General features: G+C 42.9%; 1 protein-coding gene across 1 annotated transcript in view; it reads left to right on the top strand.

The window, feature by feature from the left end:
* The first annotated feature begins 1,175 nt into the window (after positions 1–1,175).
* SNRNP200 (small nuclear ribonucleoprotein U5 subunit 200) overlaps positions 1,176–27,848 on the top strand; it is a 71,384-nt gene continuing 44,711 nt past the window's right edge. The window contains 11 exon segments of the mRNA XM_053966459.1: positions 1,176–1,324; positions 4,585–4,748; positions 7,965–8,136; positions 10,111–10,303; positions 11,926–11,981; positions 15,348–15,446; positions 17,027–17,179; positions 18,247–18,346; positions 22,168–22,304; positions 25,504–25,587; positions 27,008–27,181. Of these exon segments, the coding sequence (XP_053822434.1) occupies positions 1,280–1,324; positions 4,585–4,748; positions 7,965–8,136; positions 10,111–10,303; positions 11,926–11,981; positions 15,348–15,446; positions 17,027–17,179; positions 18,247–18,346; positions 22,168–22,304; positions 25,504–25,587; positions 27,008–27,181 (1,377 nt within the window). The 5' untranslated portion in view covers positions 1,176–1,279.

Here is a 27,848-nt window from a genome sequence, read left to right on the forward strand (position 1 = left end):
CCGCGTCCCCTGGCACCCCTGGCACCCCGAAATACCCGGGGACACAACCCTGGGGGGGCACTCTGGGAACCCAAAATGCCCAGGGATCACCTCAAATGCCCAGGGACCCCTCGATTCCCGGGGACCCCTCGATGCCCAGAGACCCCCCAAATGCCCAGAGACCCCTCAGTGCCCAGGGACACCCAAATGCCAAGGGACCCTTCGATGCCCAGAGACCCCATGGTGCCCAGGGACCCCCAAATGCCAAGGGACTCCTCGATGCCCAGAGACCCCATGGTGCCCAGGGACCCCCAAATGCCAAGGGACTCCTCGATGCCCAGAGACCCCATGGTCCCCAGGGACCCCCAAATGCCCAGAGACCCCAAAATGCCCATGGACCCTTCAATGCCTGGGTACCCCTCGATGCCCAGGGACCCCTCGATGCCCATGGACCCTTCAATGCCCAGAGACCCCTCGATGCACATGGACCCTCAAATGCCCATGGACCCCCAATGCCCAGGGACCCCCAAATGCCCAGAGACCCCAAATGCCCAGGGACCCCTCGATGCCCATGGACCCCTCGATGCCCAGAGACCCCCTCGATGCCCGGGTTCTCCCCGATGCCCAGGGACCCCCAAATGCCCATGGACCCCAAATACCCAGAGACCCCTCAGTGCCCAGGGACCCCCCAATGCTCAGGGAACCCCCCGATGCCCAGGGACCCCCAAGGACCCGGGTGCCCCCCCGATGCCCAGAATCCCCTCGGTACCCAGAACCCCTCAATGCCCAGAGACCCCCGCAATGCCCACAGAGCCCTGGTAGCCCTCAGTGCCCCCTTGGGGCACGGGAGGACCTTGGGGACAATTCGGGGGTGCCGGGTCCCCCCTGTGGGCACCACGTGCGCCCTCACCGGAAAGGGGCGTGGTCTGACCAGGGGGCGTGGTTTTTACTTAATCCACCAATAGGAAGCGACGAACTTCGCGCTGACCCCGCCCTATGCCCCGCCCCGCCGCCCTCAGGAGCACAAACGTCAATCAAAACGTGGCGGGCTGGCGGCCTGACCAATCACAGGCAGCTCCCGGTGTGCTGGGCGGGATTTATAGGGTAGCAACCAATTAGAACGAGCTATGGGCGGAGCCTCGATCTCGCGGGCTCAGGCGTGTTTCGCCTAACCCGGAAGTTCTGCTGAGGGAGCTTCCGGTGCGGCGGCGGCGGCGGCGCGGCCTCGTCAGGCCCCGCTCCGGTTCCCGGCCCCGTTCCTGCTCCCGGCCCCGTCCCGGGCCCCGTTCCCGGTGCAGCCATGGCGGACGTGACCGCCCGTAGCCTACAGTATGAGTACAAAGCGGTGAGTGCGCGCCCGGCGCCCCGAACCTCGTCCCGGTACCGTGAGCTCATTCCGGTACCGTGAGCTCATCCCGGTACCGTGAGCCCATCCCAGTACCGTGAGCCCATCCCAGTGCCGTGAGCTCCCTCCACCTCAGTTTTGGCAACCGTTTCGGGCCCCTCAGCCTCGTACTGGGAGCTTGGACCCCATTTCGGGACCCCCGACCCGGCCCAGTCCCATTTGGACGCCCTCGGGCCCAGTTTGGGATCCCCAATCCCAGTTTGGGCTCCCCAGTCCCAGTTTGGGATCCCCAATCCCAGTTTGGGATCCCCAGTCCCAGTTTGGGATCCCCAGTCCCAGTTTGGGATCTCTCAGTCCCAGTTTGGGATCCCCAGTCCCAGTTTGGGATTCCCATCCCCAGTTTGGGATCCCCAGTCCCAGTTTGGGATCCCAATCCCAGTTTGGGATCCCCAGTCCCAGTTTGGGATCCCCAATCCCAGTTTGGGATCCCCCAGTCCCAGTTTGGGATCCCCAGTCCCAGTTTGGGATCCCCAGTCCCAGTTTGGGATCCCCAATCCCAGTTTGGGATCTCTCAGTCCCAGTTTGGGATCTCTCAGTCCCAGTTTGGGATCCCCAGTCCCAGTTTGGGATCCCCCAGTCCCAGTTTGGGATCTCTCAGTCCCAGTTTGGGATCTCTCAGTCCCAGTTTGGGATCCCCAGTCCCAGTTTGGGATCCCCAGTCCCAGTTTGGGATCCCCAGTCCCAGTTTGGGATCCCCAGTCCCAGTTTGGGATCCCCAATCCCAGTTTGGGATCTCTCAGTCCCAGTTTGGGATCTCCAGTCCCAGTTTGGGATCTCTCAGTCCCAGTTTGGGATCCCCAGTCCCAGTTTGGGATCCCCCAGTCCCAGTTTGGGCTCCCCAATCCCAGTTTGGGATCCCCAGTCCCAGTTTGGGATCTCTCAGTCCCAGTTTGGGATCTCTCAGTCCCAGTTTGGGATCTCCAGTCCCAGTTTGGGATCTCTCAGTCCCAGTTTGGGATCCCCCAGTCCCAGTTTGGGATCCCCAGTCCCAGTTTGGGATCCCCATCCCCAGTTTGGGATCTCTCAGTCCCAGTTTGGGATCTCTCAGTCCCAGTTTGGGATCCCCAGTCCCAGTTTGGGATCCCCAGTCCCAGTTTGGGCTCCCCAATCCCAGTTTGGGATCCCCAGTCCCAGTTTGGGATCTCTCAGTCCCAGTTTGGGCTCCCCAATCCCAGTTTGGGATCCCCAGTCCCAGTTTGGGATCCCCAGTCCCAGTTTGGGATCCCCAATCCCAGTTTGGGATCTCTCAGTCCCAGTTTGGGATCTCCAGTCCCAGTTTGGGATCTCTCAGTCCCAGTTTGGGATCCCCCAGTCCCAGTTTGGGCTCCCCAATCCCAGTTTGGGATCCCCAGTCCCAGTTTGGGATCTCTCAGTCCCAGTTTGGGATCTCTCAGTCCCAGTTTGGGATCTCCAGTCCCAGTTTGGGATCTCTCAGTCCCAGTTTGGGATCCCCCAGTCCCAGTTTGGGATCCCCAGTCCCAGTTTGGGATCCCCATCCCCAGTTTGGGATCTCTCAGTCCCAGTTTGGGATCTCTCAGTCCCAGTTTGGGATCCCCAGTCCCAGTTTGGGATCTCTCAGTCCCAGTTTGGGATCCCCAGTCCCAGTTTGGGATCTCTCAGTCCCAGTTTGGGATCCCCAGTCCCAGTTTGGGATCCCCAGTCCCAGTTTGGGCTCCCCAATCCCAGTTTGGGATCCCCAGTCCCAGTTTGGGATCCCCAATCCCAGTTTGGGATCCCCAATCCCAGTTTGGGATCCCCAATCCCAGTTTGGGGCCCTTTGGCCTTCTCCAAACCCCAATCCACCCCCAACCCCATTCCCATCACCCCAAATCCCAATTTAACCCCATTTAACCCCATTTAACTCCATTTTAACCCAATTTAACCCCATTTAACCCCGTTTTAGCCCAATTTAACACCATTTTAATTCCATTTAACCCCATTTAACTCCATTTTAACCCAATTTATCCCCATTTAACCCCGTTTTAGCCCAATTTAACCCCATTTTAATTCCATTTAACCCCATTTAATCTCACTCAAATCCCATTTTACCCCCATTTAATCCCATTTAACTCCATTTAAACCCAATTTAATCCCATTTTAATCCCATTTTAACCCCATTTAACTCCATTTTTACCCTAATTTAACCCCATTTAACCCTAATTTAACCACATTTAAACACATTTTAACCCCATTTTAACCCAATTTAACCCCATTTTTACCCCATTTTAACCCCATTTGTCCCCATTTAACCCCATTTAACCCAATTTAATCCCATTTTATACCCTATGTAACCCCATTTAATCCCATTTAGACCCTTTTTAATCCAAATTTAACCCAATTTTTCCCCATTTCCCCCCCCCCTCCAGAACTCCAACCTGGTGCTGCAGGCCGACCGCTCACTGATCCAATTGAATTGGATCCATTTTAACCCAATTTAATCCCATTTTAACACCATTTGTCCCCATTTAAACCCATTTTAACCCATTTTTACCCCATTTTAACCCAATTTAATCCCATTTTAACCCCATTTTAACCCCATTTTAACCCATTTTAACCCAATTTAACCCCATTTAACCCAATTTTTCCCCATTTTAACCCAATTTAACCCCATTTTCCCCCATTTTTTCCCCCTCCAGAACTCCAACCTGGTGCTGCAGGCCGACCTCTCACTGATCCAATGGGGAATCCCATCTAACCCCAATTTAATCCCATTTATCCCCAATTTAATCCCATTTAAACCCCATTTGCCCCCATTTACCCCCATTTTAACCCCATTTTAACCCAATTTAATCCCATTTAATCCCATTTAACCCCATTTTAACCCAATTTAACCCCATTTTTCCCCATTTTTCCCCCCCTCCAGAACTCCAACCTGGTGCTGCAGGCCGACCGCTCACTGATCCAATGGGGAATCCCATTTAATCCCATTTATCCCCAATTTAATTCCATTTTAACCCAATTTAACCCCATTTAATCCCATTTTTACCCCATTTTAACCCCATTTTTCCCCATTTTTCCCCCCCTCCAGAACTCCAACCTGGTGCTGCAGGCCAACCTCTCACTGATCCAATGGGGAATCCCATTTAACCCCATTTTAACCCCATTTTAACCCCATTTTAACCCAATTTAACCCCATTTAATCCCATTTTTACCCCATTTTAACCCAATTTAACCCCATTTTTCCCCATTTTCCCCTCCAGAACTCCAACCTGGTGCTGCAGGCCGACCGCTCGCTGATCGACCGCACGCGCCGCGACGAGCCCACGGGCGAGGTGCTGTCCCTGGTGGGGAAGCTGGAGGGGACGCGCATGGGGGACAAGGCGCAGAGAACCAAACCCCAAATGCAGGAGGAGAGAAGAGCCAAGTGAGCGGGGAAATCCCGGATTTGGGGGAATTCGCAGCCCGGGATCGGGGGATAACGGCCGGCGGCTTGGGGGGAGTTCGCTGGGATGTTGGGGCTTGGGGGAAAGGGGGGAAAGGGGATTTTTCTGGGGGTGGATTCGCCAAAAAATTGGATTTTTAAATTTTTTTTTTGTGATAGATATTAAAAAAAAAAGTGTTTCTCTTGGTGTTTAATTTAGCAAAAAATCTGTTTTTTCTTGGTGTTGAATATCCCAAAAAACCTGCTTTTCCTGGTGTTTAATTTCCCAGAAAAACTGCTTTTTTTGGTACCAAATATCCCAAGAAATCTGTTTTTCTTGGTGCTAAATATCCCACAAAATCTGTTTTTTCTTGGTGCAAAATATCCCCCAAAAAAATCTGTTTTTCCTGGTGTTTAATTTCCCAGAAAAACTGCTTTTTTAGTGCTAAATATCCCAAAAAAGCTGCTTTTCTTGGTGCCAAATATCCAAAAAAAATCTGCTTTTCCTGGTGTTTAATTTCCCAGAAAAACTGCTTTTTTTTGGTGCTGAATACCCCAAAAAATCTGCTTTTCCTGGTGTTTAATTTCCCAGAAAAACTGCTTTTCCTGGTGTTTAATATCCCAAAAAAACTGCTTTTCTTGGTGCCAAATATCCCAAAAAAGTGTTTTTCCTGGTCCCAAATACTGCAAAAAAACTGCTTTTCTTGGTGCTGAATATCCCAAAAAATCTGCTTTTCCTGGTGTTTAATTTCCCAGAAAAACTGCTTTTTTTGGTACTAAATATCCCAAAAAATCTGCTTTTCCTGCTTCCTAATATCCCAAAAAAAATCTGCTTTTCCTGGTGTTTAATTTCCCACAAAATCTGGTTTTTTTTTGGTACAGAATATCCCAAAAAAACTGATTTTCCTGGTATTAAATATCCAAAAAAAAAATCTGCTTTTCTTGGAGCTTTCCTTTCTCCAACTCAACATTTTTGGAAATATTTGGAGTGGAAAACCCAAACCCCCAAACCAACCCATCTTGGAGATACCAAAATCATCCAAAAAATGAAAATAAATCAATTTTTAAACCCAAAACCTCTAACCAACCCGTCTTGGGAGATACCAAAATGATCCCAAAAATGAAAATAAATCAATTTTTAAACCCAAAACCTCTAACCAACCCATCTTGGGAGATACCAAAATCATCTCAAAAATGAAAATAAATCAATTTTTAAACTCATCCCAATCTCACCCACCTCCATTATTTTGGAGCCACCAAAATAATCCCAAAAAAATGAAAATAAATCAATTTTTAAACCTAAAACCCCAAACCAACCCATCTCGGAGATACCAAAATCATCCAAAAAAACCCAAAAATAAATCAAATTTTTCTCATTTTTTTACTCTGGAAAAAGGAGGATTTGAGCCATGAGGGAATTTTGGAGGTGGAAAACCCAAAACCTCAAACCAACCCATCTTGGAGATACCAAAATCATCCAAAAAATGAAAATAAATCAATTTTTAAACTCAAAACCTCAAACCAACCCATCTTGGAGATACCAAAATCATCCAAAAAATGAAAATAAATCAATTTTTAAACTCAAAACCTCAAACCAACCCATCTTGGAGATACCAAAATGATCCCAAAAACTGAAAATAAATCAAATTTTAAACTCAAAATCCTAATCTCACCCACCTCCATTATTTTGGAGCCACCAAAATAATCCCAAAAAAGAAAATAAATCAATTTTTAAACCCAAAATCCCAAACCAACCCATCTTGGAGATACCAAAATGATCCCAAAAATGAAAATAAATCAATTTTTAAACCCAAAATCCCAATCCCACCATTAATTGGAGCCACCAAAATGATCACAAAAAAAGAAACTAAATAAAATTTAAAACCCAAAACCCCAAACCAACTCATCTTGGAGATACCAAAATCATCCAAAAAATGAAAATAAATCAATTTTTAAACTCAAAATCCCAATCTCACCCACCTCCATTATTTTGGAGCCACCAAAATAATCCCAAAAAAATGAAAATAAATCAATTTTTAAACCTGAAACCCCAAACCAACCCATCTCGGAGATACCAAAATGATCCCAAAAATGAAAATAAATCAATTTTTAAACCCAAAATCCCAATCCCACCATTATTGGAGCCACCAAAATAATCCCAAAAAATGAAAATAAATCAATTTTTAAACCTAAAACCCCAAACCAACCCATCTCGGAGATACCAAAATCATCCAAAAAATGACAATAAATCAAATTTTAAACCCAAAATCCCAAACCAACCCATCTTGGAGATACCCAAATAATCCCAAAAAATGGAAATAAATCAATTTTTAAACCCAAAATCCCAATCCCACCATTATTGGAGCCACCAAAATGATCACAAAAAACAAAAATAAATCAAATTTTAAACCTAAAACCCCAAACCAACCCATCTCGGAGATACCAAAATCATCTAAAAAATGAAAATAAATCAATTTTTAAACTCATCCCAATCTCACCCACCTCCATTATTTTGGAGCCACCAAAATAATCCCAAAAAAGAAAATAAATCAATTTTTAAACCCAAAATCCCAAACCAACTCATCTTGGAGATACCAAAATGATCCCAAAAGTGAAAATAAATCAATTTTTAAACCCAAAATCCCAATCCCACCATTATTGGAGCCACCAAAATAATCCCAAAAAATGAGAATATATCAATTTTTAAACTCAAAATCCCAAACCAACCCATCTTGGAGATACCAAAATCATCCAAAAAATGAAAATAAATCAATTTTTAAACCCAAAATCCCAATCTCACCCACCTCCATTATTTTGGAGCCACCAAAATGATCCCAAAAAAATGAAAATAAATCAATTTTTAAACTCAAAACCTCTAACCAACCCATCTTGGAGATACCAAAATCATCCAAAAAATGAAAATAAATCAATTTTTAAACCCAAAATCCCAATCCCACCATTATTGGAGCCACCAAAATAATCCCAAAAAAATGAAAATCAATCAATTTTGAAACCTAAATCCCCAAACCAACCCATCTTGGAGATACCAAAATAATCCCAAAAAAATGAAAATAAATCAATTTTTAAACCCAAAACCTCAAACCAACCCATCTTGGAGATACCAAAATGATCCCAAGAAATGAAAATAAATCAATTTTTTCTCTAGAAAAAACCACTTTTCGAGTCTCCAATTCCCAATTTTCCCCATTTTTTCCCCAGGAGGAGGAAGAGGGACGAGGACAGGCACGACATCAACAAGATGAAGGGCTACACGCTGCTCTCGGAGGGCATCGACGAGATGGTGGGCATCATCTACAAACCCAAGACCAAGGAGACGCGGGAGACCTACGAGGTCCTGCTCAGCTTCATCCAGGCCGCCCTGGGCGACCAGGTCAGCTCGGGGGTCGCCTCGGGATTGGGGGTTTGGGATTTGGGAATCCAGGCCTTGGTGTCCCATGGGAGATGAGGGACGGGTTGGGTTGGGAGGGAGTTCAGAAGTTGTGAAGTTCTACCACGGGTTGAGATGTTTCTTGTTGGATCGGGATGGTCTTGGACACTTCCAGGGATCTCAGGTCCTTTGGGAATTCCATCCCAGTCCCTCAGCCAAAATTCCTTCCCAAAATCCCACCCAGATCTCCTCATGGAACAGTGGAATGGTTTGGGATTTGGGAATCCAAGCCTTGGTGTCCCATGGGATGAGTGTGGGAGGTGTGGGACAGGTTGGGTTCGGAGGGAGTTCAGAAGTTCTACCATGGGTTGAGATGTTTTCTGCTGGATCAGGATGGTCTTGGACACTTCCAGGGATCTCAGGTCCTTTGGGAAATCCATCCCAGCTCCTCACCCAAAATCCCACCCAGATCTCCTCATGGAACCATGGAATGGTTTGGGTTTGAGGGTCACCAAAGCCCATCTGGTCCCACCATGGGCAGGGATATTTTCCACTGGATAACGTGGCTCCAACCTGGTCTTGGACACTTCCAGGGATCTCAGGTCCTTTGGGAATTCCATCCCAGCCCCTCACCCAAAATCCCTTCCCAAAATCCCACCCAGATCTCCTCATGGAACCATGGAATGGTTTGGGTTTGAACCAAAGATCATCTGGTCCCACCACGAGCTGGGGCATTTTCCACCATCCCAGGTGGCTCCAGCCTGGTCTTGGACACTTCCATGGATCTCAGCTGCTCTGGGAATTCCATCCCAGCTCCTCTCCCAAAATCCCACCCAGATCTCCTCGTGGAACCATGGAATGGTTTGGGATTTGGGAATCCAAGTGTTGGTGTCCCATGGGAGATGAGGGATGGGTTGGGTTGGGTGGGAGTTCAGAAGTTGTGAAGTTCTACCATGGGTTGAGATGTTTCTTGTTGGATTGGGATGGTCTTGGACACTTCCAGGGATCCCTGGAAGCTGCTCTGGGAATTCCATCCCAGCTCCTCTCCCAAAATCCCACCCAGATCTCCTCATGGAACCATGGAGTGGTTTGGGTTGGAAGGAACCTCAAAGTTCATCTGGTCCCACCATGAGTTGGGACGTTTTCAACAGGATAAGGTGGATCCAACCTGGTCTTGGACACTTCCAGATATCTCAGCTCCTTTGGGAATTCCATCCCAGCTCCTCACCCAAAATTCTTTCCCAAAATCCCACCCAGATCTCCTCATGGAACCATGGAACTGTTTGGGTTTGAGGGCCACCAAAGCTCATCACGAGCTGGGGCATTTTCCACCATCCCAGGTGGCTCCAAGCTGGCCTTGGACACTTCCAGGGATCCCTGGAAGCTGCTCTGGGAATTCCATCCCAGCTCCTCTCCCAAAATCCCACCCAGATCTCCTTGTGGAACCGTGGAATGGTTTGGGATTTTGGGAATCCAAGCCTTGGTGTCCCATGGGATGAGTGTGGGAGGTGTGGGACGGGTTGGGTTCGGAGGGAGTTCAGAAGTTCTACCATGGGTTGAGATGTTTTCTGCTGGATCAGGATGGTCTTGGACACTTCCAGGGATCTCAGGTCCTTTGGGAAATCCATCCCAGCCCCTCACCCAGAATCCCTTTCCAAAATCCCACCCAGATCTCCTCATGGAACCATGGAACTGTTTGGGTTTGAGGGCCACCAAAGCTCATCATGAGCTGGGACATTTTCCACCATCCCAGGTGGCTCCAAGCTGGTCTTGGACACTTCCAGGGATCCCTGGAAGCTGCTCTGGGAATTCCATCCCAGCTCCTCTCCCAAAATCCCACCCAGATCTCATGGAACCATGGAACGGTTTGGGTTTGAGGGCCACCAAAGCCCATCTGGTCCCACCACGAGCTGGGACATTTTCCACCATCCCCGGTGGCTCCAAGCTGGTCCTAGCTGAGCATTGTCCCGTCCCCAGCCCCGGGACATCCTGTGCGGAGCAGCCGACGAGGTCCTGGCCGTGCTGAAGAACGAGAAGCTGCGCGACAAGGAGCGGCGCAAGGAGGTGGAGCTGCTGCTGGGCCCCACCGACGACACGCGCTACCACGTCCTGGTCAACCTGGGCAAGAAGATCACCGACTACGGCGGGGACAAGGACATCCAGAACATGGGTAGGACAATCCGGGCAATGTGGGGAATTTTTTGGGAATTTTTCGCAATTTTTTTGCAATGATTTTGTATTTTTTTCGCTATTATTTCGTATTTTTTTCGCGACTTTTCCGTGATTTTTTCGTGATTTTTGGAGATTTTTTTGAGGATTTTTTTTAATTTTTAAAATATTGTTTATATGTATATGTTTTATTTGATTTTGGATTTTTTGGGCATTTTTGGGGGATTTTTTGGGGATTTTTGGGGTTGGACCTGGTGCTCGGCCCCACCAGCGCTACCACGTCCTGGTCAACCTGGGCAAGAAGATCACCGACTACGGTGGGGACAAGGACATCCAGAACATGGGTAGGACAATCCGGGGAATTTGGGGAATTTTTTGGGAATTTTTTAGGGATTTTTTAGGATTTTTTTGCAATTTTTTCACAATTTTTTCGCTATTTTTTTGCAATTATTTTGTGTTTTTTTCGCAATATTTTCGTAATTTTTTTGCGATTTTTTCGTAATTTTGTCGTGATTTTTGGAGATTTTTTGGAGGAATTTTTTTGATTTTTAAAATGTTGTTTATATGTATATGATTTATTTGATTTTTGAGTTTTTGGGCATTTTTTTTTTTTTTTTCACAATTTTTTCACAATTTTTTCGCTATTTTTTTGCAATTATTTCGTAATTTTTTCATGATTTTTTGGTGATTTTTGGAGATTTTTTTGAGGAATTTTTTTAATTTTTAAAATATTGTTTATATGTATATGATTTATTTGATTTTTGATTTTTGGGCATTTTTTGGGATTTTTTCACAATTTTTTCACTTTTTTTTTGCAATTATTTCGGGTTTTTTTCACAATTATTTCGTATTTTTTTTCCGACTTTTTCGTGATTTTGTCGCGATCTTTGGAGACTTTTTTGAGGAATTTTTTTAATTTTTAAAATATTGTTTATATGTATATGATTTATTTGATTTTTGATTTTTTGAGGATTTTTGGGGGTTTTTTTGCAATTTTTTCACAATTTTTTCGCTATTTTTTTGCAATTATTTAATAATTTTTTCGCTTTTTTTTGTGATTTTTTTGTGATTTTTGGAGAGTTTTTGGAGGAATTTTTTTAATTTTTAAAATATTGTTTATATGTTTTATTTGATTTTTGATTTTTTGGGCATTTTTGGGGGATTTTTTAGGGATTTTTTTGCATTTTTTTCACAATTTAATTTCAATTTTTGGAGAATTTTTGGAGAATTTTTGGAGGAATTTTTAAAAATTTTTGGTGATTTTTTAGGGATTTCTTCGGGAATTTTTTGGGGCTTTTTTTAGGGATTTCTTTGGGACTTTATTGCAATTTTTAGAGATTTTTATGGAGCACTTTTTTTCACTTTTAAAATATTATTTATATGTATAGATTCTACTTATTTTTTTGGTGTGGGGGGGAGGCATTTTTTTGTGATTTTTCCAGAATTTTTTCATTAATTTTTTCAAGCATTTTTCCACCTTATTTGGGATGTTTTGGGGCTTTTTTTGGGGGATTTTCTGGGTGAATTCCGGGTGAATCCTGGGTAAATTCCAGGTAAATTCCAGGTGAATTCCATGCGGAATTCCCGGGAATTCCCAGCAATTCCGTGCCCCGTTCCCTGCAGATGACAACATCGACGAGACCTACGGGGTCAACGTGCAGTTCGAGTCCGACGAGGAGGTGGGAACGGGACCTGGGGGGTCGGCCCGGCCCCTTGCCCTGATCCCATTGCCCTCCCTGGACCCCACTGATCCCATTTCCCTAAATCCCATTTCCCTGATCCCATTTCCTCCCTTGGACCCCACTGATCCCATTTCCCTAAATCCCATTTCCCTGATCCCATTTCCTCCCTTGGACCCCACTGATCCCATTTCCCTAAATCCCATTTGCCCTGATCCCATTTCCTGCCTTGGACCCCACTGATCCCATTTCCCTAAATCCCATTTGCCCTGATCCCATTGCCCTCCCTGGACCCCACTGATCCCATTTCCCTAAATCCCATTTTCCCTGATCCCATTTCCTCCCTTGGACCCCACTGATCCCATTTCCCTAAATCCCATTTGCCCTGATCCCATTTCCTGCCTTGGACCCCACTGATCCCATTTCCCTAAATCCCATTTGCCCTGATCCCATTTCCTCCCTTGGACCCCATTGATCCCATTTCCCTAAATCCCATTTGCCCTGATCCCATTGCCCTCCCTGGACCCCACTGATCCCATTTCCCTAAATCCCATTTCCCTGATCCCATTTCCTGCCTTGGACCCCACTGATCCCATTTCCCTAAATCCCATTTGCCCTGATCCCATTGCCCTCCTGCTTCCCCATTGGTCCCATTTCCCTAAATCCCATTTTCCCTGATCCCATTTGCTGCCTTGGACCCCACTGATCCCATTTCCCTAAATCCCATTTCCCTGATCCCATTGCCCTCCTGGACCCCATTGATCCCATTTCCCTAAATCCCATTTCCCTGATCCCATTTCCTGCCTTAGACCCCACTGATCCCATTTTCCTAAATCCCATTTGCCCTGATCCCATTGCCCTCCTGCTTCCCCATTGATCCCATTTTCCTAAATCCCATTTGCCCTGATCCCATTTCCCTCCTGGACCCCACTGATCCGATTTTCCTAAATCCCATTTTCCTTGATCCCACAGTCCTTAATCCCATTTCCTTTAATCCCATTTCCATTTCCCTCAATCCCATTTTCCTTTTTCCCATTTCCCTTTATCCCATTTTCCTTAATCTGGGAAAAGAAGGCTAAAAATGGGATTTTTGAGAGGAAAAAAATGGGATTTTTGAGGGAATAGTGGGATCAAAAAGGGATTTTTGAAGGAAAAAATGGGATTTCTGAGGGAAAAGAGGGGTAAAAATGGGATTTTGGAGGGAAAAGAGGAGTAAAAATGGAATCTCTGAGGGAAAAGAGGGTTATAAGTGGGATTTTTGAGGGGCAAAAAGGGATTTTTGAGGGAAAAAGGAGTAAAAATGGGATTTCTGAGGGAAAAGAGGGATCTAAGAGGGATTTTGGAAGGAAGAAGGGATCAAAAAGGGATTTTGGAGGGAAAAGAGGAGTAAAAATGAAATTTTTGAGGGAAAAGGGGGGTAAAAACGGGATTTTTGAGGGGCAACAAGGGATTTTTGAGGGAAAAAGGGGTAAAAATGGGATTTTTGAGGGAAAAGAGGGTTATAAGTAGGATTTCTGAGGGAAAAAGGGACCAAAATGGGATTTCTGAGGGAAAAGAGGGGTAAAAATGGGATTTTTGAGGGAAAAGAGAGGTAAAAATGGGATTTTGGATGGAAAAGGGGATTTCTGATCGAAAAGAGGAGTAAAAATGGGATTTTTGAGGCATAAGAGGAGGAAAAATGGAATCTCTGAGGGAAAAGCGAGCTAAAAATGGGATTTTTGATGGAAGAAGGGATTTTGGAGGGAAAAGAGTAAAAATGGAATCTCTGGGAGAAAAGAGGGGTAAAAATTGGGATTTTTGAGGGAAAAAGGAGTAAAAATGGGATTTTGGAGGGAAAAGAGGAGTATAAACGGGAGTTTTGAGGGGAAAAGAGGGATATAAGTGGGATTTTAGAGGGAAAAGGGGATTTCTGAGCGAAAAGAGGAGTAAAAATGGGATTTTTGGGGGAAAAGAGGAGTAAAAATGGAATCTCTGAGGGAAAAGCGAACTAAAAATGGGATTTTTGATGGAAGACGGGATTTTGGAGTGAAAAGAGTAAAAATGGAATCTCTGGGAGAAAAGAGGGGTAAAAATTGGGATTTTTGAGGGAAAAAGGAGTAAAAATGGGATTTTGGAGGGAAAAGAGGAGTATAAACGGGAGTTTTGAGGGGAAAAGAGGGATATAAGTGGGATTTTAGAGGGAAAAGGGGATTTCTGAGCGAAAAGAGGAGTAAAAATGGGATTTTTGGGGGAAAAGAGGAGTAAAAATGGAATCTCTGAGGGAAAAGCGAACTAAAAATGGGATTTTTGATGGAAGACGGGATTTTGGAGTGAAAAGAGGGGTAAAAATGGAATCTCTGAGGGAAAAGAGGGTTACAAGTGGGATTTTTGAGGGGAAAAATGGGATTTTTAAGGGAAAATGGGGTAAAAATGGGATTTTTGAGGGAAAAGGAGTAAAAATGGAATCTCTGAGGGCAAAGAGGGTTAAAAATAGGATTTTTGATGGAAGAAGGGATTTTGGAGTGAAAAGAGGGGTAAAAATGGAATCTCTGAGGGAAAAGAGGGTTATAAGTGGGATTTTTGTGGGGCAGAAAAGGGTTTTTTTGAGGGAAAAAGGGGAAAAATGGGATTTCTGAGGGAAAAGAGGGATCTAAGAGGGATTTTGGAAGGAAGAAGGGATCAAAAGGGATTTCGGTTGGAAAAGAGGAGTAAAAATGGGATTTCTGAGGGAAAAGGGGTAAAAATGGGATTTTTGAGGGAAAAGAGGAGTAAAAATGGAATCTCTGAGGGGAAAGAGGGGTAAAAATTGGGATTTTTGCGGGGCAAAAAAGGGATTTTTGTTGGGAAAAGCGGGTAAAAATGGGATTTCTGAGGGAAAAGAGGGGTAAAAATGGGATTTCCGAGGGGAAAAGAGGGGTAAAAATGGAATCTCTGAGGGAAAAGAGGGGTAAAAATTGGGATTTTTGAGGGAAAAGAGTGGTAAAAATGGGATTATTGAGGGAAAAGAGTGGTAAAAATGGAATCTCTGAGGGAAAAGAGGGTTAAAAATTGTGATTTTTGTGGGCAAAAAAGGGATTTTTGTTGGGAAAAGGGGGTAAAAATGGGATTTCTGAGGGAAAAGAGGGGTAAAAATGGAATCTCTGAGGGAAAAGAGGGATAAAAATTGGGATTTTTGAGGGAAAAGAGTGGTAAAAATGGGATTATTGAGGGAAAAGAGTGGTAAAAATGGGATTTTTGAGGGAAAAGAGTGGTAAAAATGGAATCTCTGAGGGAAAAGAGGGTTAAAAATTGTGATTTTTGCGGGCAAAAAAGGGATTTTTGAGGGGAAAAAAGGATCAGCAAGGGAATTTTGAGGGGAAAAAAGGTAAAATCGGGTTTTACTCACAGGAGGGCGACGAGGACATCTACGGCGAGGTCCGGGACGAGGCGTCCGACGATGACCTGGAGGGGGACGAGGCCGTCGTTCGCTGCACGCTCTCGGCCAACGTGAGGGCGCCCTGAGGGCGGCTCGGGGGCGCCGTGAGGGCGGCTCGGGGGCGGGCTCTCCTGGGGGTTGAATTTTAATGAAATTTTAATTAATTTATTATCGTTTCATTGGATTAATTTGAATTTCATTGTAATGGGATTTATTTTATGGGGATTTTTTTTTTATATTTATGGGGGTTTTTTTGGGATATTTTTATTTTTTAATGGGATTTTTTTGTTTGCATTTTAACAGGATTTAAAAAGAAATTATGAGGTTGTTTTGGATTTTTATTGGGATTTTGATTTTTATGGGATTTTGATTTTGATGGGATTTTGATGGGATTTTTTGGGATATTGATGGGATTTTTTGGTTTTTTTTTTTGATTTTTTGGGATTTTGATGGGATTTTTTGGGATTTTGACGGGATTTTTTGGCGAATTTTTGGGTTGTTTTGGGATTTTGATGGGATTTTTTTGGTTTTTTTTTTTATTTTATTTTTTGGGATTTTGATGGGATTTTTTGGGATTTTGACGGGATTTTTTGGCGAATTTTTGGGTTGTTTTGGGATTTTGATGGGATTTTTTGGGATTTTTTTGGGATTTTGATGGAAATTCTTGGGATTTTCCAGCTGGTGGCCTCGGGGGAGCTGATGAGCTCCAAGAAGAAGAACCTGCCACCCATGGGACATCAAAACCTTGGCAATAATGGGATTTTAATGGCATTTTAATGGCATTTTTTGGGATTTTTTTGGGATTTTGATGGGAATTCTTGGCATTTTCCAGCTGGTGGCCTCGGGGGAGCTGATGAGCTCCAAGAAGAAGAACCTGCCACCCATGGGACATCAAAACCTTGGCAATAATGGGATTTTAATGGGATTTTAATGGCATTTTTTGGGATTTTTTGGGATTTTTTTGGGATTTTGATGGAAATTCTTGGGATTTTCCAGCTGGTGGCCTCGGGGGAGCTGATGAGCTCCAAGAAGAAGAACCTGCCACCCATGGGACATCAAAACCTTGGCAATAATGGGATTTTAATGGGATTTTAATGGCATTTTTTGGGATTTTTTGGGATTTTTTTGGGATTTTGATGGAAATTCTTGGGATTTTCCAGCTGGTGGCCTCGGGGGAGCTGATGAGCTCCAAGAAGAAGAACCTGCCACCCATGGGACATCAAAACCTTGGCAATAATGGGATTTTAATGGGATTTTAATGGCATTTTTTGGGATTTTTTGGGATTTTTTTGGGATTTTGATGGAAATTCTTGGCATTTTCCAGCTGGTGGCCTCGGGGGAGCTGATGAGCTCCAAGAAGAAGAACCTGCCACCCATGGGACATCAAAACCTTGGCAATAATGGGATTTTAATGGGATTTTAATGGCATTTTTTGGGATTTTTTGGGATTTTTTTGGGATTTTGATGGAAATTCTTGGCATTTTCCAGCTGGTGGCCTCGGGGGAGCTGATGAGCTCCAAGAAGAAGAACCTGCCACCCATGGGACATCAAAACCTTGGCAATAATGGGATTTTAATGGGATTTTAATGGCATTTTTTGGGATTTTGATGGATTTTTTGGGATTTTGATGGGAATTCTTGGGATTTTCCAGCTGGTGGCCTCGGGGGAGCTGATGAGCTCCAAGAAGAAGGATCTGCACCCCCGGGACATCGACGCCTTCTGGCTGCAGCGCCAGCTCAGCCGCTTCTACGACGACGCCATCGTCTCCCAGAAAAAGGCCGACGAGGTCCTGGAGATCCTCAAGGTCTGTGGCCTCCAAATCCTTGGGATTTGGGAGAATTGTCCCTCTGAAAAGTGGGAATTCGGGTCAAAATTCATTCTTTGTGTTTTTATGGGGTTTTGGGGCGGTTTTTCCTTGGAAATCATCGGCCGTGGGGTGTTTTCCTTCTTGATTTCTGGAAAAATGGGAATTTTTGGGATTGTTTTTGCACCTCCATGGGTTTTTCCCCTCCTGATTCCCTTGTTTTTGTGGAAAAATGGGAATTCTGGGGATTGTTTTTGCACCTCCATGGGTTTTTCCCCTCCTGATTCCCTTGTTTTTGTGGAAAAATGGGAATTCTGGGGATTGTTTTTGCACTTCCATGGGTTTTTCCCCTCCTGATTCCCACATTTTTGTGGAAAAATGGGAATTTTTGGGATTTTTTTCCCTTCTGGAGGCACCTCCATGGGTTTTTCCCCTCCTGATTTCCACACTTTTTTTGGGAAAAATGGAAATTTTTGGGATTTTTTTCCCTTCTGGAGGCATCTCCATGGGTTTTTCCCCTCCTGATTCCCTTGTTTTGTGGAAAAATGGGAATTTTGGGGATTGTTTTTGCACCTCCATGTGTTTTTCCCCTCCTGATTTCCACAATTTTTTGGGAAGAATGGGAATTTTTGGGATTGTTTTTGCACTTCCATGGGTTTTTCCCCTTCTGAATCCCTTGTTTTGGGGGAAAAATGGGAATTTTTGGGATTGTTTTTGCACCTCCATGGGGTTTTCCCCTCCTGATTCCCATGTTTTTGGGGAAAAATGGGAATTTTTGGGACTTTTTTTCCCTTTGGAGGCATCTCCCTGGGTTTTTCCCCTTCTGATTTCCACAATTTTTTGGAAAAATGGGATTTTTTGGGATTGTTTTTGCACCTCCATGGGTTTTTCCCCTCCTGAATCCCATGTTTTTGGGGAAAAATGGGAATTTTTGCTCCCTTTTTTTAGCCTCCAGGCTCATTTTTTCGCTTCCAGGTTTGTTTTCCTCCCCTTCCCCCACCTCCATCCCGTGGGAATCGGGGATCTGCATTCCCTGGGGGTGAAAATTCCACGTTTTTTCCCCCCAGACTGCCAGTGATGACCGGGAATGTGAGAACCAGCTGGTGCTGCTGCTGGGCTTCAACACCTTCGACTTCATCAAGGTCCTCAGGCAGCACAGGATGATGAGTGAGTTCTTTATTGGGATTAGGTCCACGAAATCCCCAAAAAAATCCCATCAAAATCCCAAAAAGTACCAGCAAATCATGGCAAAGCCCAAAAATTCCCAATGAAATCCCCAAATTTCCCCAAAATTTCCATAAAATTCCCAGCAAATCTCATAAAAGTCACAAAAAATTCACAAAAATTCCCATGAAATCCCATAAAGTCACAAAACTTCCAAAAATTCCCATGAAATCCCAGAAAATCCCATAAAAGTCACAAAAAAATCCCAAAAATTTCCATGAAATTCCTATAAAAGCACAAAACTTCCCAAAAATTCCCATGAAATCCCAGCATATCCCATAAAGTCACAAAAAATCCCAAAAATTTCCATGAAATTCCTATAAAGTCACAAAACTTCCAAAAATTCCCATGAAATCCCAGCATATCCCATAAAAATCCCAAAAAAACCCCAAAAATTCCCTTAAAAATCCCATAAAGTCACAAAACTTCCCAAAATTCCAATGAAATCCCAAAACTTCAAAAATTTCCATAAAAATCCCAGCAAATCCCATAAAAATCCCAAAACTACCCAAAAATTTCCATAAAATTCCCTTAAAAATTCCATAAAAGTCACCAAAAAATCCCAAAAATTCCCATAAGATTCCCAGCAAATCACATAAAAAACACAAAAAAATCCCAAAAATTCCCATAAAAATCCCATAAAATCACAAAACTTCCCAAGAATTCCAATGAAATCCCAAAACTTCAAAAGATTTCCATAAAAATCCCATCAAATCCCATCAAAGTCACAAAAAAATCCCAAAAATTCCCATAAAAATCTCATAAAATCACAAAACTTCCCAAAAATTCCCATGAAATCCCAGTAAATCCCATAAAAGTCACAAAAAAATCCCAAAAATTCCCAAAAATTTCCATAAAATTCCCAGCAAATCCCATAAAATTCACAAAACTTCCCAAAAATTCCCATACAAATCTCAAAAATCAAAAATTTCCCAAAAATTCCCATAAAAATCCCAAAAATTTCCTTAAAAAACAAAGAAAATTCCCATAAAATTGCCCAAAAAACCTCAACAATTCCCATTAAAAAAAAATCCCCATAAATTTTCTAGAAAAGTCCCATAAAAATTAAAAAAACCCCAAATTTCCCATAAAACTCCCAAAAAAATCCTAAAAATCATCAAAATTCCCATAAAAATCCAAGAAAATTCCCATAAAATTGCCAAAAAAACTCCAACAATTCCCATAAAAATAAAAAAAAAATCCCCATAAAAATCTTATAAAATTCCCAGAAAATCCCGTAAAAATTAAAAAAACCCAAAAAATCCCATAAAACTCCCAAAAAATCCTAAAAATCACCAAAATTCCCACAAAAATCCCGAAAATTTCCTTAAAAATCTAAGAAAATTCCCATAAAATTTCCCAAAAATCCCTAACAATTCCATAAAAATAAAAAAATCCCCATAAAATTTCCATAAGAATCCTATAAAATTTTTTTAAATCCCAAACATTCCCTTAAAAATCAAGAAATAGCCTAAAGATGCCTCTAAAAATCCCATAAAATCACAAAAATCCCATTTAAAAAAATCCCACTGAAATATTTGACTATAAAATCCCAAAAAATCCCATTAAAAAAAAAAAAAAACAACCCTAAAGATTTCCCTGAATTTTCCATTAAAACCCATAAAATTCCCATTAAAATCCAAAAAAACCCTAAAGATTTCCCTACATTTCCCATTAAAACCCCCAAAAATCCCATTAAATTCCCATTAAAACCCAAAAAAAACCCCTAAAGATTTCCCTAAATTTTCCATTAAAACCCCCATCAATCCCATTAAATTCCCATTAAAACCCCCAAAAAACCCTAAAGATTTCCCTACATTTCCCATTAAAACCCAAAAAAATCCCATAAAATTCCCGTTAAAACCCCAAAAAAACCCAAAAGAAATCCTAAAGATTTCCCTAAATTTCCCATAAAAATCCCCACCAAAAATCCCATAACATCACAAAAATCCCATTTAAAAAACCCCACTGAAATATTTGACTATAAAATCCCCAAAAATCCCATAAAATCAAAAAAAAATCCCATTAAAATTAAAAAAAAAAAAAACAAAAATTCCCATTAAAATCAAAAAAACCCGAAAAAAATCCTAAAGATTTCCCTAAATGTCCCATTAAAACCCCCCAAAGAAACCCAAAAATTCCCATTAAAACCCCAAAAAACCAAAAAAAAACCCTAAAGATTTCCCTAAATTTCCCATTTAACCCCCCCAAAAATCCCATTAAATTCCCATTAAAACCCAAAAAAATCCCATAAAATTCCCATTCAAATCCCAAAAAAAACTCTAAAGGTTTCCCTAAATTTCCCATTAAAACCCCAAAAAATCCCATAAAATTCCCATTAAAATAAAAAAAAAAAAAAAAAAAACAAAAAACCCTAAAGATTTCCCTAAAGTTCCCATTAAGATCCCCCAAAAAATCCCATAAAGTTTGCATTAAATTCCCAAAAAAAACCCCTAAAGATTTCCCTAAATTTCCCATTAAAACCCATAAAATTCCCATTAAAATCCAAAAAAACCCCTAAAGATTTCCCTAAATTTCCCATTTAACCCCAGAAAATCCCATAAATTCCCATTTAACCCCAAAAAAATCCCATGAAATTCCCATTATATTCCCCAAAAAACCCCTAAAGATTTCCCTAAATTTCCCATTAAACCCCCCCAAAAATTCCCATAAAATCACAAAAATCCCATTTAAAAAATCCCACTGAAATATTTGACTATAAAATCACCAAAAATCCCATAAAATCCAAAAAAATCCCATTAAAATTAAAAAAAAAAAAAACAAAAATTCCCATTAAAATCAAAAAAACCCGAAAAAAATCCTAAAGATTTCCCTAAATGTCCCATTAAAATCCCCCAAAAAATCCCATTAAATTCCCATTAAAACCCAAAAAAATCCTATAAAATTCCCATTCAAATCCCAAAAAAAACTCTAAAGATTTCCCTAAATTTCCCATTAAAATCCCCCAAAAATCCCATAAAATTCCCATTAAAATCCAAAAAAAAAACCCAAAAAACCCTAAAGATTTCCCTAAATTTCCCATTAAACCCCAAAAAAATCCCATAAAATTCCCATTAAAACCCAAAAAAAACCCAAAAAAACCCTAAATATTTCCCTTAATTTCCCATTAAACCCCCCACCAAAAAATCCCATAAAATTCCCATTAAAATCCAAAAAAAACCCTGAAGATTTCCCTAAATTTCCCACTAAAACCCTAAAAAATCCCATAAAATTCCCATTAATATCCCAAAAACAACCCCAAAAAAATCCTCAAGATTTCCCTAAAATTCCCATTAAAACCACCCCAAAAATCCCATAAAATTCCCATTAAAACCCAAAAAAAAAAACCCAAAAAACCCTAAAGATTTCCCTACATTTCCCATTAAAACCCAAAAAAATCCCATTAAATTCCCATTAAATTCCCAAAAAAAACCCTAAAGATTTCCCTAAATTTCCCATTAAAACCCCACCAAAAAAATCCCATAAAATTCCCGTTAAAATCCAAAACAAACCCCCAGAAAAACCCTAAAGATTTCCCTAAATTTCCCATTGAAACCCCAAAAAATCCCATAAAATTCCCATGAAAACCCCAAAAAAATCCCATAAAATTCCCATTGAACCCCAAAAAATCCCATAAATTTCCCATTGAAACCCCACCAAAAAATCCCATAAAATTCCCATTTATCCCCAGAAAACCCCATAGAATTCCCAGAAAACCCCATTGAATCCCCATGCAAGGCCTTTTCCCGTGTGTGTTCCCCCAGTCCTGTACTGCAGCCTGCTGGCCAGCGCGCAGAGCGAGGCAGAGAAGGAGCGCATCATGGGCAAGATGGAGGCCGACCCCGAGCTCGCCAAATTCCTCTACCAGCTGCACGAGACGGAAAAAGAGGATCTGATCCGGGTCAGGAACCCTTATGGGATTTGTGGGATTTATGGGATTTGGGGTTGGGGTTGGAAACGGGGCTGGAATCCCCCAAAAATCTCTGGGGAAGTGACGCTGCCATGGCTGCTTCTGCTTTCTCAGAGTTTGCTTTTCCTTCAAAATCCCACCAAAAATCAGCCTGAAATGCCCCAAATCCCACAAAATATCCCAAAAGGTTGTTCCTGGTTTTATGTGGGATTTATAGGATTTGGGGTTGGGGTTGGAAATGGGGCTGGAATCCCCCAAAAATCTGTGGGGAAGCGATGCTGCCGTGGGCCCCTTTGGTTTCTGTGGGTTTATTTTCCCTTCAAAATCCCACAAAAAATCAGCCTGAAATGCCCCAAATCCCATAAAATATCCCAAAAGGTTGTTCCTGGTTAATTGTGGGATTTGTGGGATTTATGGGATTTGGGGTTGTGGTTGGAAAAGGGGCTGGAATCCCCCAAAAATCTGTGGCGAAGCGACGCTGTCGTGCCCGCTTTGGCTTTATCAGAGTTTATTTTTCCTTCAAAATCCCACCAAAAATCAGCCTGAAATGCCCCAAATCCCACAAAATATCCCAAAAGGTTGTTCCTGGTTTTATGTGGGATTTATAGGATTTGGGGTTGGGGTTGGAAATGGGGCTGGAATCCCCCAAAAATCTGTGGGGAAGCGATGCTGCCGTGGGCCCCTTTGGTTTCTGTGGGTTTATTTTCCCTTCAAAATCCCACCAAAAATCAGCCTGAAATGCCCCAAATCCCATAAAATATCCCAAAAGGTTGTTCCTGGTTAATTGTGGGATTTATGGGATTTGGGGGCTGGAATCCCCCAAAAATCTCTGGGGAAGCGACGCTGTCATGAGCCATTTTGGCTTTCCAAGGATTTGCTTTTCCTTCAAAATCCCACCAAAAATCAGCCTGAAATGCCCCAAATCCCACAAAATATCCCAAAAGGTTGTTCCTGGTTAATTGTGGGATTTATAGGGGTTGGGGTTGGAAAAGGGGCTGGAATCCCCCAAAAATCTCTGGGGAAGCGAAGTTTGTGCTTTCTCAGAGTTTGTTTTTCCTTCAAAATTGCGCAAAAAATCCGCCTGAAATGCCCCAAATCCCACAAAATATCCCAAATAACTGTTCCTGATTTTTTTGTGGGATTTATGGGATTTGGGGTTGGGGTTGGAAAAGGGGCTGGAATCCCCCAAAAATCTCTGGGAATTGATGCTGGTGTGGCCCCTTACGGCTTTCCAAGGATTTGCTTTTCCTTCAAAATCCCACCAAAAATCAGCCTGAAATGCCCCAAATCCCACAAAATATCCCAAAAGGTTGTTCCTGGTTAATTGTGGGATTTGTGGGATTTATGGGATTTGGGGTTGGGGTTGGAAACGGGGCTGGAATCCCCCAAAAATCTGTGGGGAAGCGACGCTGTCGTGGGCCGCTTCGGCTTTCTCAGAGTTTGTTTTCCCTTCAAAATCCCACAAAAAATCTGCCTGAAATGCCCTAAATCCCACAAAATATCCCAAAAGGTTGTTCCTGGTTTATCAATGGTTATTCCTGGTTTTTTGATGGATATTCCCAAAGAAATTGAGGGAACAGGAGCACCTTGGAGGAGGGTGAACTTCAATCCCAATTTTTCCCCTCAGGAGGATCCCTCCCAGTGGGAGCCATTTTTGTGAGGGGAAATTCAATTTTCCCACCAAAAATGATTATTCCCAGTTTATCAAAATGGTCATTCCCAGTTTATCAAAATGATTATTCCCAGTTTATCAAAATGGTTATTTTATTCCTAACAAATGGAGGGAACAGCAGCACTTTGGAGGAGTCTGAGCCCTTACCTGAGGTTGAATCTCGATTTTTCCCCTCAGGAGAAGCGCTTCTGTTGGGAGCCCCATTTTTGTGAGGGGAAATTTAGTTTTCCCACCTAAAATGATTATTCCTGGATTATTAAAATGGTTCTTCCTGGTTTTTGGTTGCTTTTTTCCAAAGAAATTGAGAGAACAGCAGCACCTTGGAGGAGGGTGAGCCTTAATCCCAATTTTTCCCCTCAGGACGATCCCTCCTGGCAGGAGCCATTTTTGTGAGGGGAAATTCCATTTTCCCGCCAAAAATGGTTATTCCCAGTTTATCAAAATTATTATTCCTGCTTTTTGATGGATTTTCCCAAATAAATTGAGGGAGTAGCAGCAGTTTGGAGAAGAGTGAGTCTCAATCCGAATTTTTCCCCTCAAGAGGAACGCTCCTGGCAGGAGCCAAATTCATGAGGGGAAATTCCATTTTCCCGCCTAAAATGGTGAATCCTATTTTATAAAAATGGTTTTTCCTGGTTTATTCCTGAAAAATTGAGGGAACAGCAGCACCTTGGAGGAGGGTGAACTTCAATCCCAATTTTTCCCCTCAGGAGGATCCCTCCCAGTGGGAGCCATTTTTGTGAGGGGAAATTCAGTTTTCCCGTCTAAAATGATTATTCCCAGTTCATAAAAATGGTTATTCCCAGTTTATCAAAATGATTATTCCCAGTTTATGGAAATGGTTATTTTATTCCTAACAAATGGAGGGAACAGCAGCACTTTGGAGGAGTCTGAGCTTCTTACCTGAGGTTGAATCCCGATTTTTCCCCTCAGGAGGAACGCTTCTGTTGGGAGCCCCATTTGTGAGGGGAAATTTGGTTTTCCCACCTAAAATGATTATTCCTGGATTATTAAAATGGTTCTTCCTGGTTTTTGGGTGCCTTTTCCCAAAGAAATTGAGGAAATATAAGAAGTTTGGAGGGGGATTTTTCCCCTCAGGAGGATCACTCACGTTTGGAGCAATTTTTATGAGGGGAAATTCGATTTTCCCGCCTAAAATTATTATTCCCAGTTCATAAAAATAGTTATTCACCGTTTATAAAAATTATCATTCCTGGTCTTTTGATGGATTTTCCCAAAGAAATTGAGGGAACAGGAGCACTTTGGAGGAGGTTGAACCTCAATCCCAATTTTTCCCCTCAGGACGATCCCTCCTGGCAGGAGCCATTTTTGTGAGGGGAAATTCAGTTTTCCCGCCAAAAATGATTATTCCCAGTTCATAAAAATAGTTATTCACCGTTTATAAAAATTATCATTCCTGGTTTTTTGATGGATATTCCTAAAGAAATTGAGGGAACAGGAGCACCTTGGAGGAGTCTGAGCCCTTACCTGAGGTTGAATCCCGATTTTTCCCCTCAGGAGGAGCGCTCCCGGCGGGAACGTGTGCGCCAATCCCGCATGGACACTGACCTGGAATCCATGGATCTGGATCAGGGAGGAGAGGTAAAATCCTTGGATTTGCTCCCAAATCACCCCCAGCTATCCCAAAAAAAGGTTTGATCCCACAGGGAAGATGGATTCCCACCTGGAATCTGCAGCTTTCCCTTCAAACATAAGGAGAAACAATTCCCATTTTTCCTTTTCCCCATTTTTATCCTGTTTCCCCCCCATTTCCCCCCTTTTTCCCCATTTCCCCCCATTTTTCTCATTTTACCCCTTTCCCCCCCAAATTTCCACCTTTTCCCCTGCATTTCCCCCATTTTCCTCCCATTTTCCCCCCTTTTCCCCATTTTTCTCATTTTACCCCTTTTCCCCCCAAATTTCCACCTTTTTCCCTGCATTTCCCCCATTTTCCCTCATTTTACCCCTTTCCCCCCATTTCCCCCCATTTCCCCCATTGTTGTCCCCTATTCCCCCCCATTTTCCTCCATTTTCCCCCATTTCCCCCCCAATATTTCTGTATTATTTCCTCCCATTTCCCCCCATTCCCCCCATTATTTCCCCCTTTTCCCCCATATCTCCCCCAATTTTCCCCCCAATATTTCCCCATTTCCCCCCAATTTTTTCCCATTTCCCCCAAATTTTCCCCATTTCCCCCCATATTTCCCCCATATGTCTCCATTTTATTCCCCATTTTCCTCATTATTTTCCCCATTTCCCCATTTCCCCCTTTTCCCCCAACATTTTCTCATTTTCCCCCATTTTTTTTCCATTTCCCCCCTTATTTCCCCCCATATTTCCCCATTATTTTCCCCCTTTTCCTCTCATATTTCCCCATTATTTCCCCCATTATTTTCCCCATTTACCCCAAATATTTCCCCCCATTTCCCCCATTTTCTCCCCATATTTCCCCCTTTCCCCCATATTTTCCCCCATCTCCCCCAAATTTATTCCCCATTTCCCCCCATTATTTCTCCCATTTTCCGCCCATATTTCCCCCATATTTCTCCATTTTATTCCCTATTTTCCCCTGTTATTTCCCCCCCATATTTCCCCATTATTTTCCCCATTTCCCCCCCATTATTTCCCCTATTTTCCCCATTTCTCACCCATATTTCCCCCCTTTCACCCCCATATTTTCCCCCTTTTCCCCCCAATTTTATTCCCCATTTCCCCCATATTTCCACATTATTTCCCCCCAATATTCCCCCAATATTCCCCCCAATATTTCCCCCAATATTTCCCCATTCCCCCATATTTCCCGCCCTTTTCCCCCATTATTTCTCCCCATTTCTCCCCAATTTTTTCCCATTTTCCCCCAAATTTTCCCTCATTATTTCCCCCCATTTCCCCCCATATTTCTCCACTTTATTCCCCATTTCCCTCATTATTTCCACATTATTTCCCCTTTTTTCCCCCATATTTCCCCCATATTTCCCCCATTTTTCCCCATTTCTCCCCATTTTTTCCCCATTTTTTCCAGGCTCTGGCTCCCAGGCAGGTGCTGGATTTGGAGGATCTGGTGTTTGCCCAGGGCAGTCACTTCATGGCCAACAAGCGCTGCCAGCTCCCGGACGGCTCCTTCCGGAGGCAGCGCAAGGGCTACGAGGAGGTTCACGTGCCGGCGCTGAAACCCAAGCCCTTCGGGGCCGACGAGGTTGGGAACCTCAAAAAAATAAAAAAAAATCCATTTATTTCCATTTTTCACAATGAAACCCAAACCCTTCGGGGCCGACGAGGTTGGGAACCTAAAAAATCAAAAAAAATCCATTTATTTCCATTTTTCACAATGAAAATCCAAACCCTTCGGGGCCGACGAGGTTGGGAACCTAAAAAATCAAAAAAAATCCATTTATTTCCATTTTTCACAATGAAAATCCAAACCCTTCGGGGCCGACGAGGTTGGGAACCTAAAATCAAAAAAAATCCATTTATTTCCATTTTTCACAATGAAAATCCAAACCCTTCGGGGCCGACGAGGTTGGGAACCCCAAAAAAATAAAAAAAAATCCATTTATTTCCATTTTTCACAATGAAACCCAAACCCTTCGGGGCCGACGAGGTTGGGAACCCCAAAAAAATAAAAAAAATCCATTTATTTACATTTTTTACCATGAAAATCCAAACCCTTCGGGGCCGACGAGGTTGGGAACCAAAAAAATACTGAAAAAAATCCATTTATTTCCATTTTTCCCATGAAAATCCAAAGCTTTTAGGGCTGACAAGGTTTGGAACCAAAAAAAAAACCAAAAAAAATCCATTTATTTCCATTTATTTCCACAATTTTTTTTTAATCCACGCTGGGATTAATCCCAGATATTTTC

This window comes from Vidua chalybeata, chromosome 28 (genome assembly GCF_026979565.1).
Source record: "Vidua chalybeata isolate OUT-0048 chromosome 28, bVidCha1 merged haplotype, whole genome shotgun sequence".
In the NCBI taxonomy this organism is placed as follows: domain Eukaryota; kingdom Metazoa; phylum Chordata; class Aves; order Passeriformes; family Viduidae; genus Vidua; species Vidua chalybeata.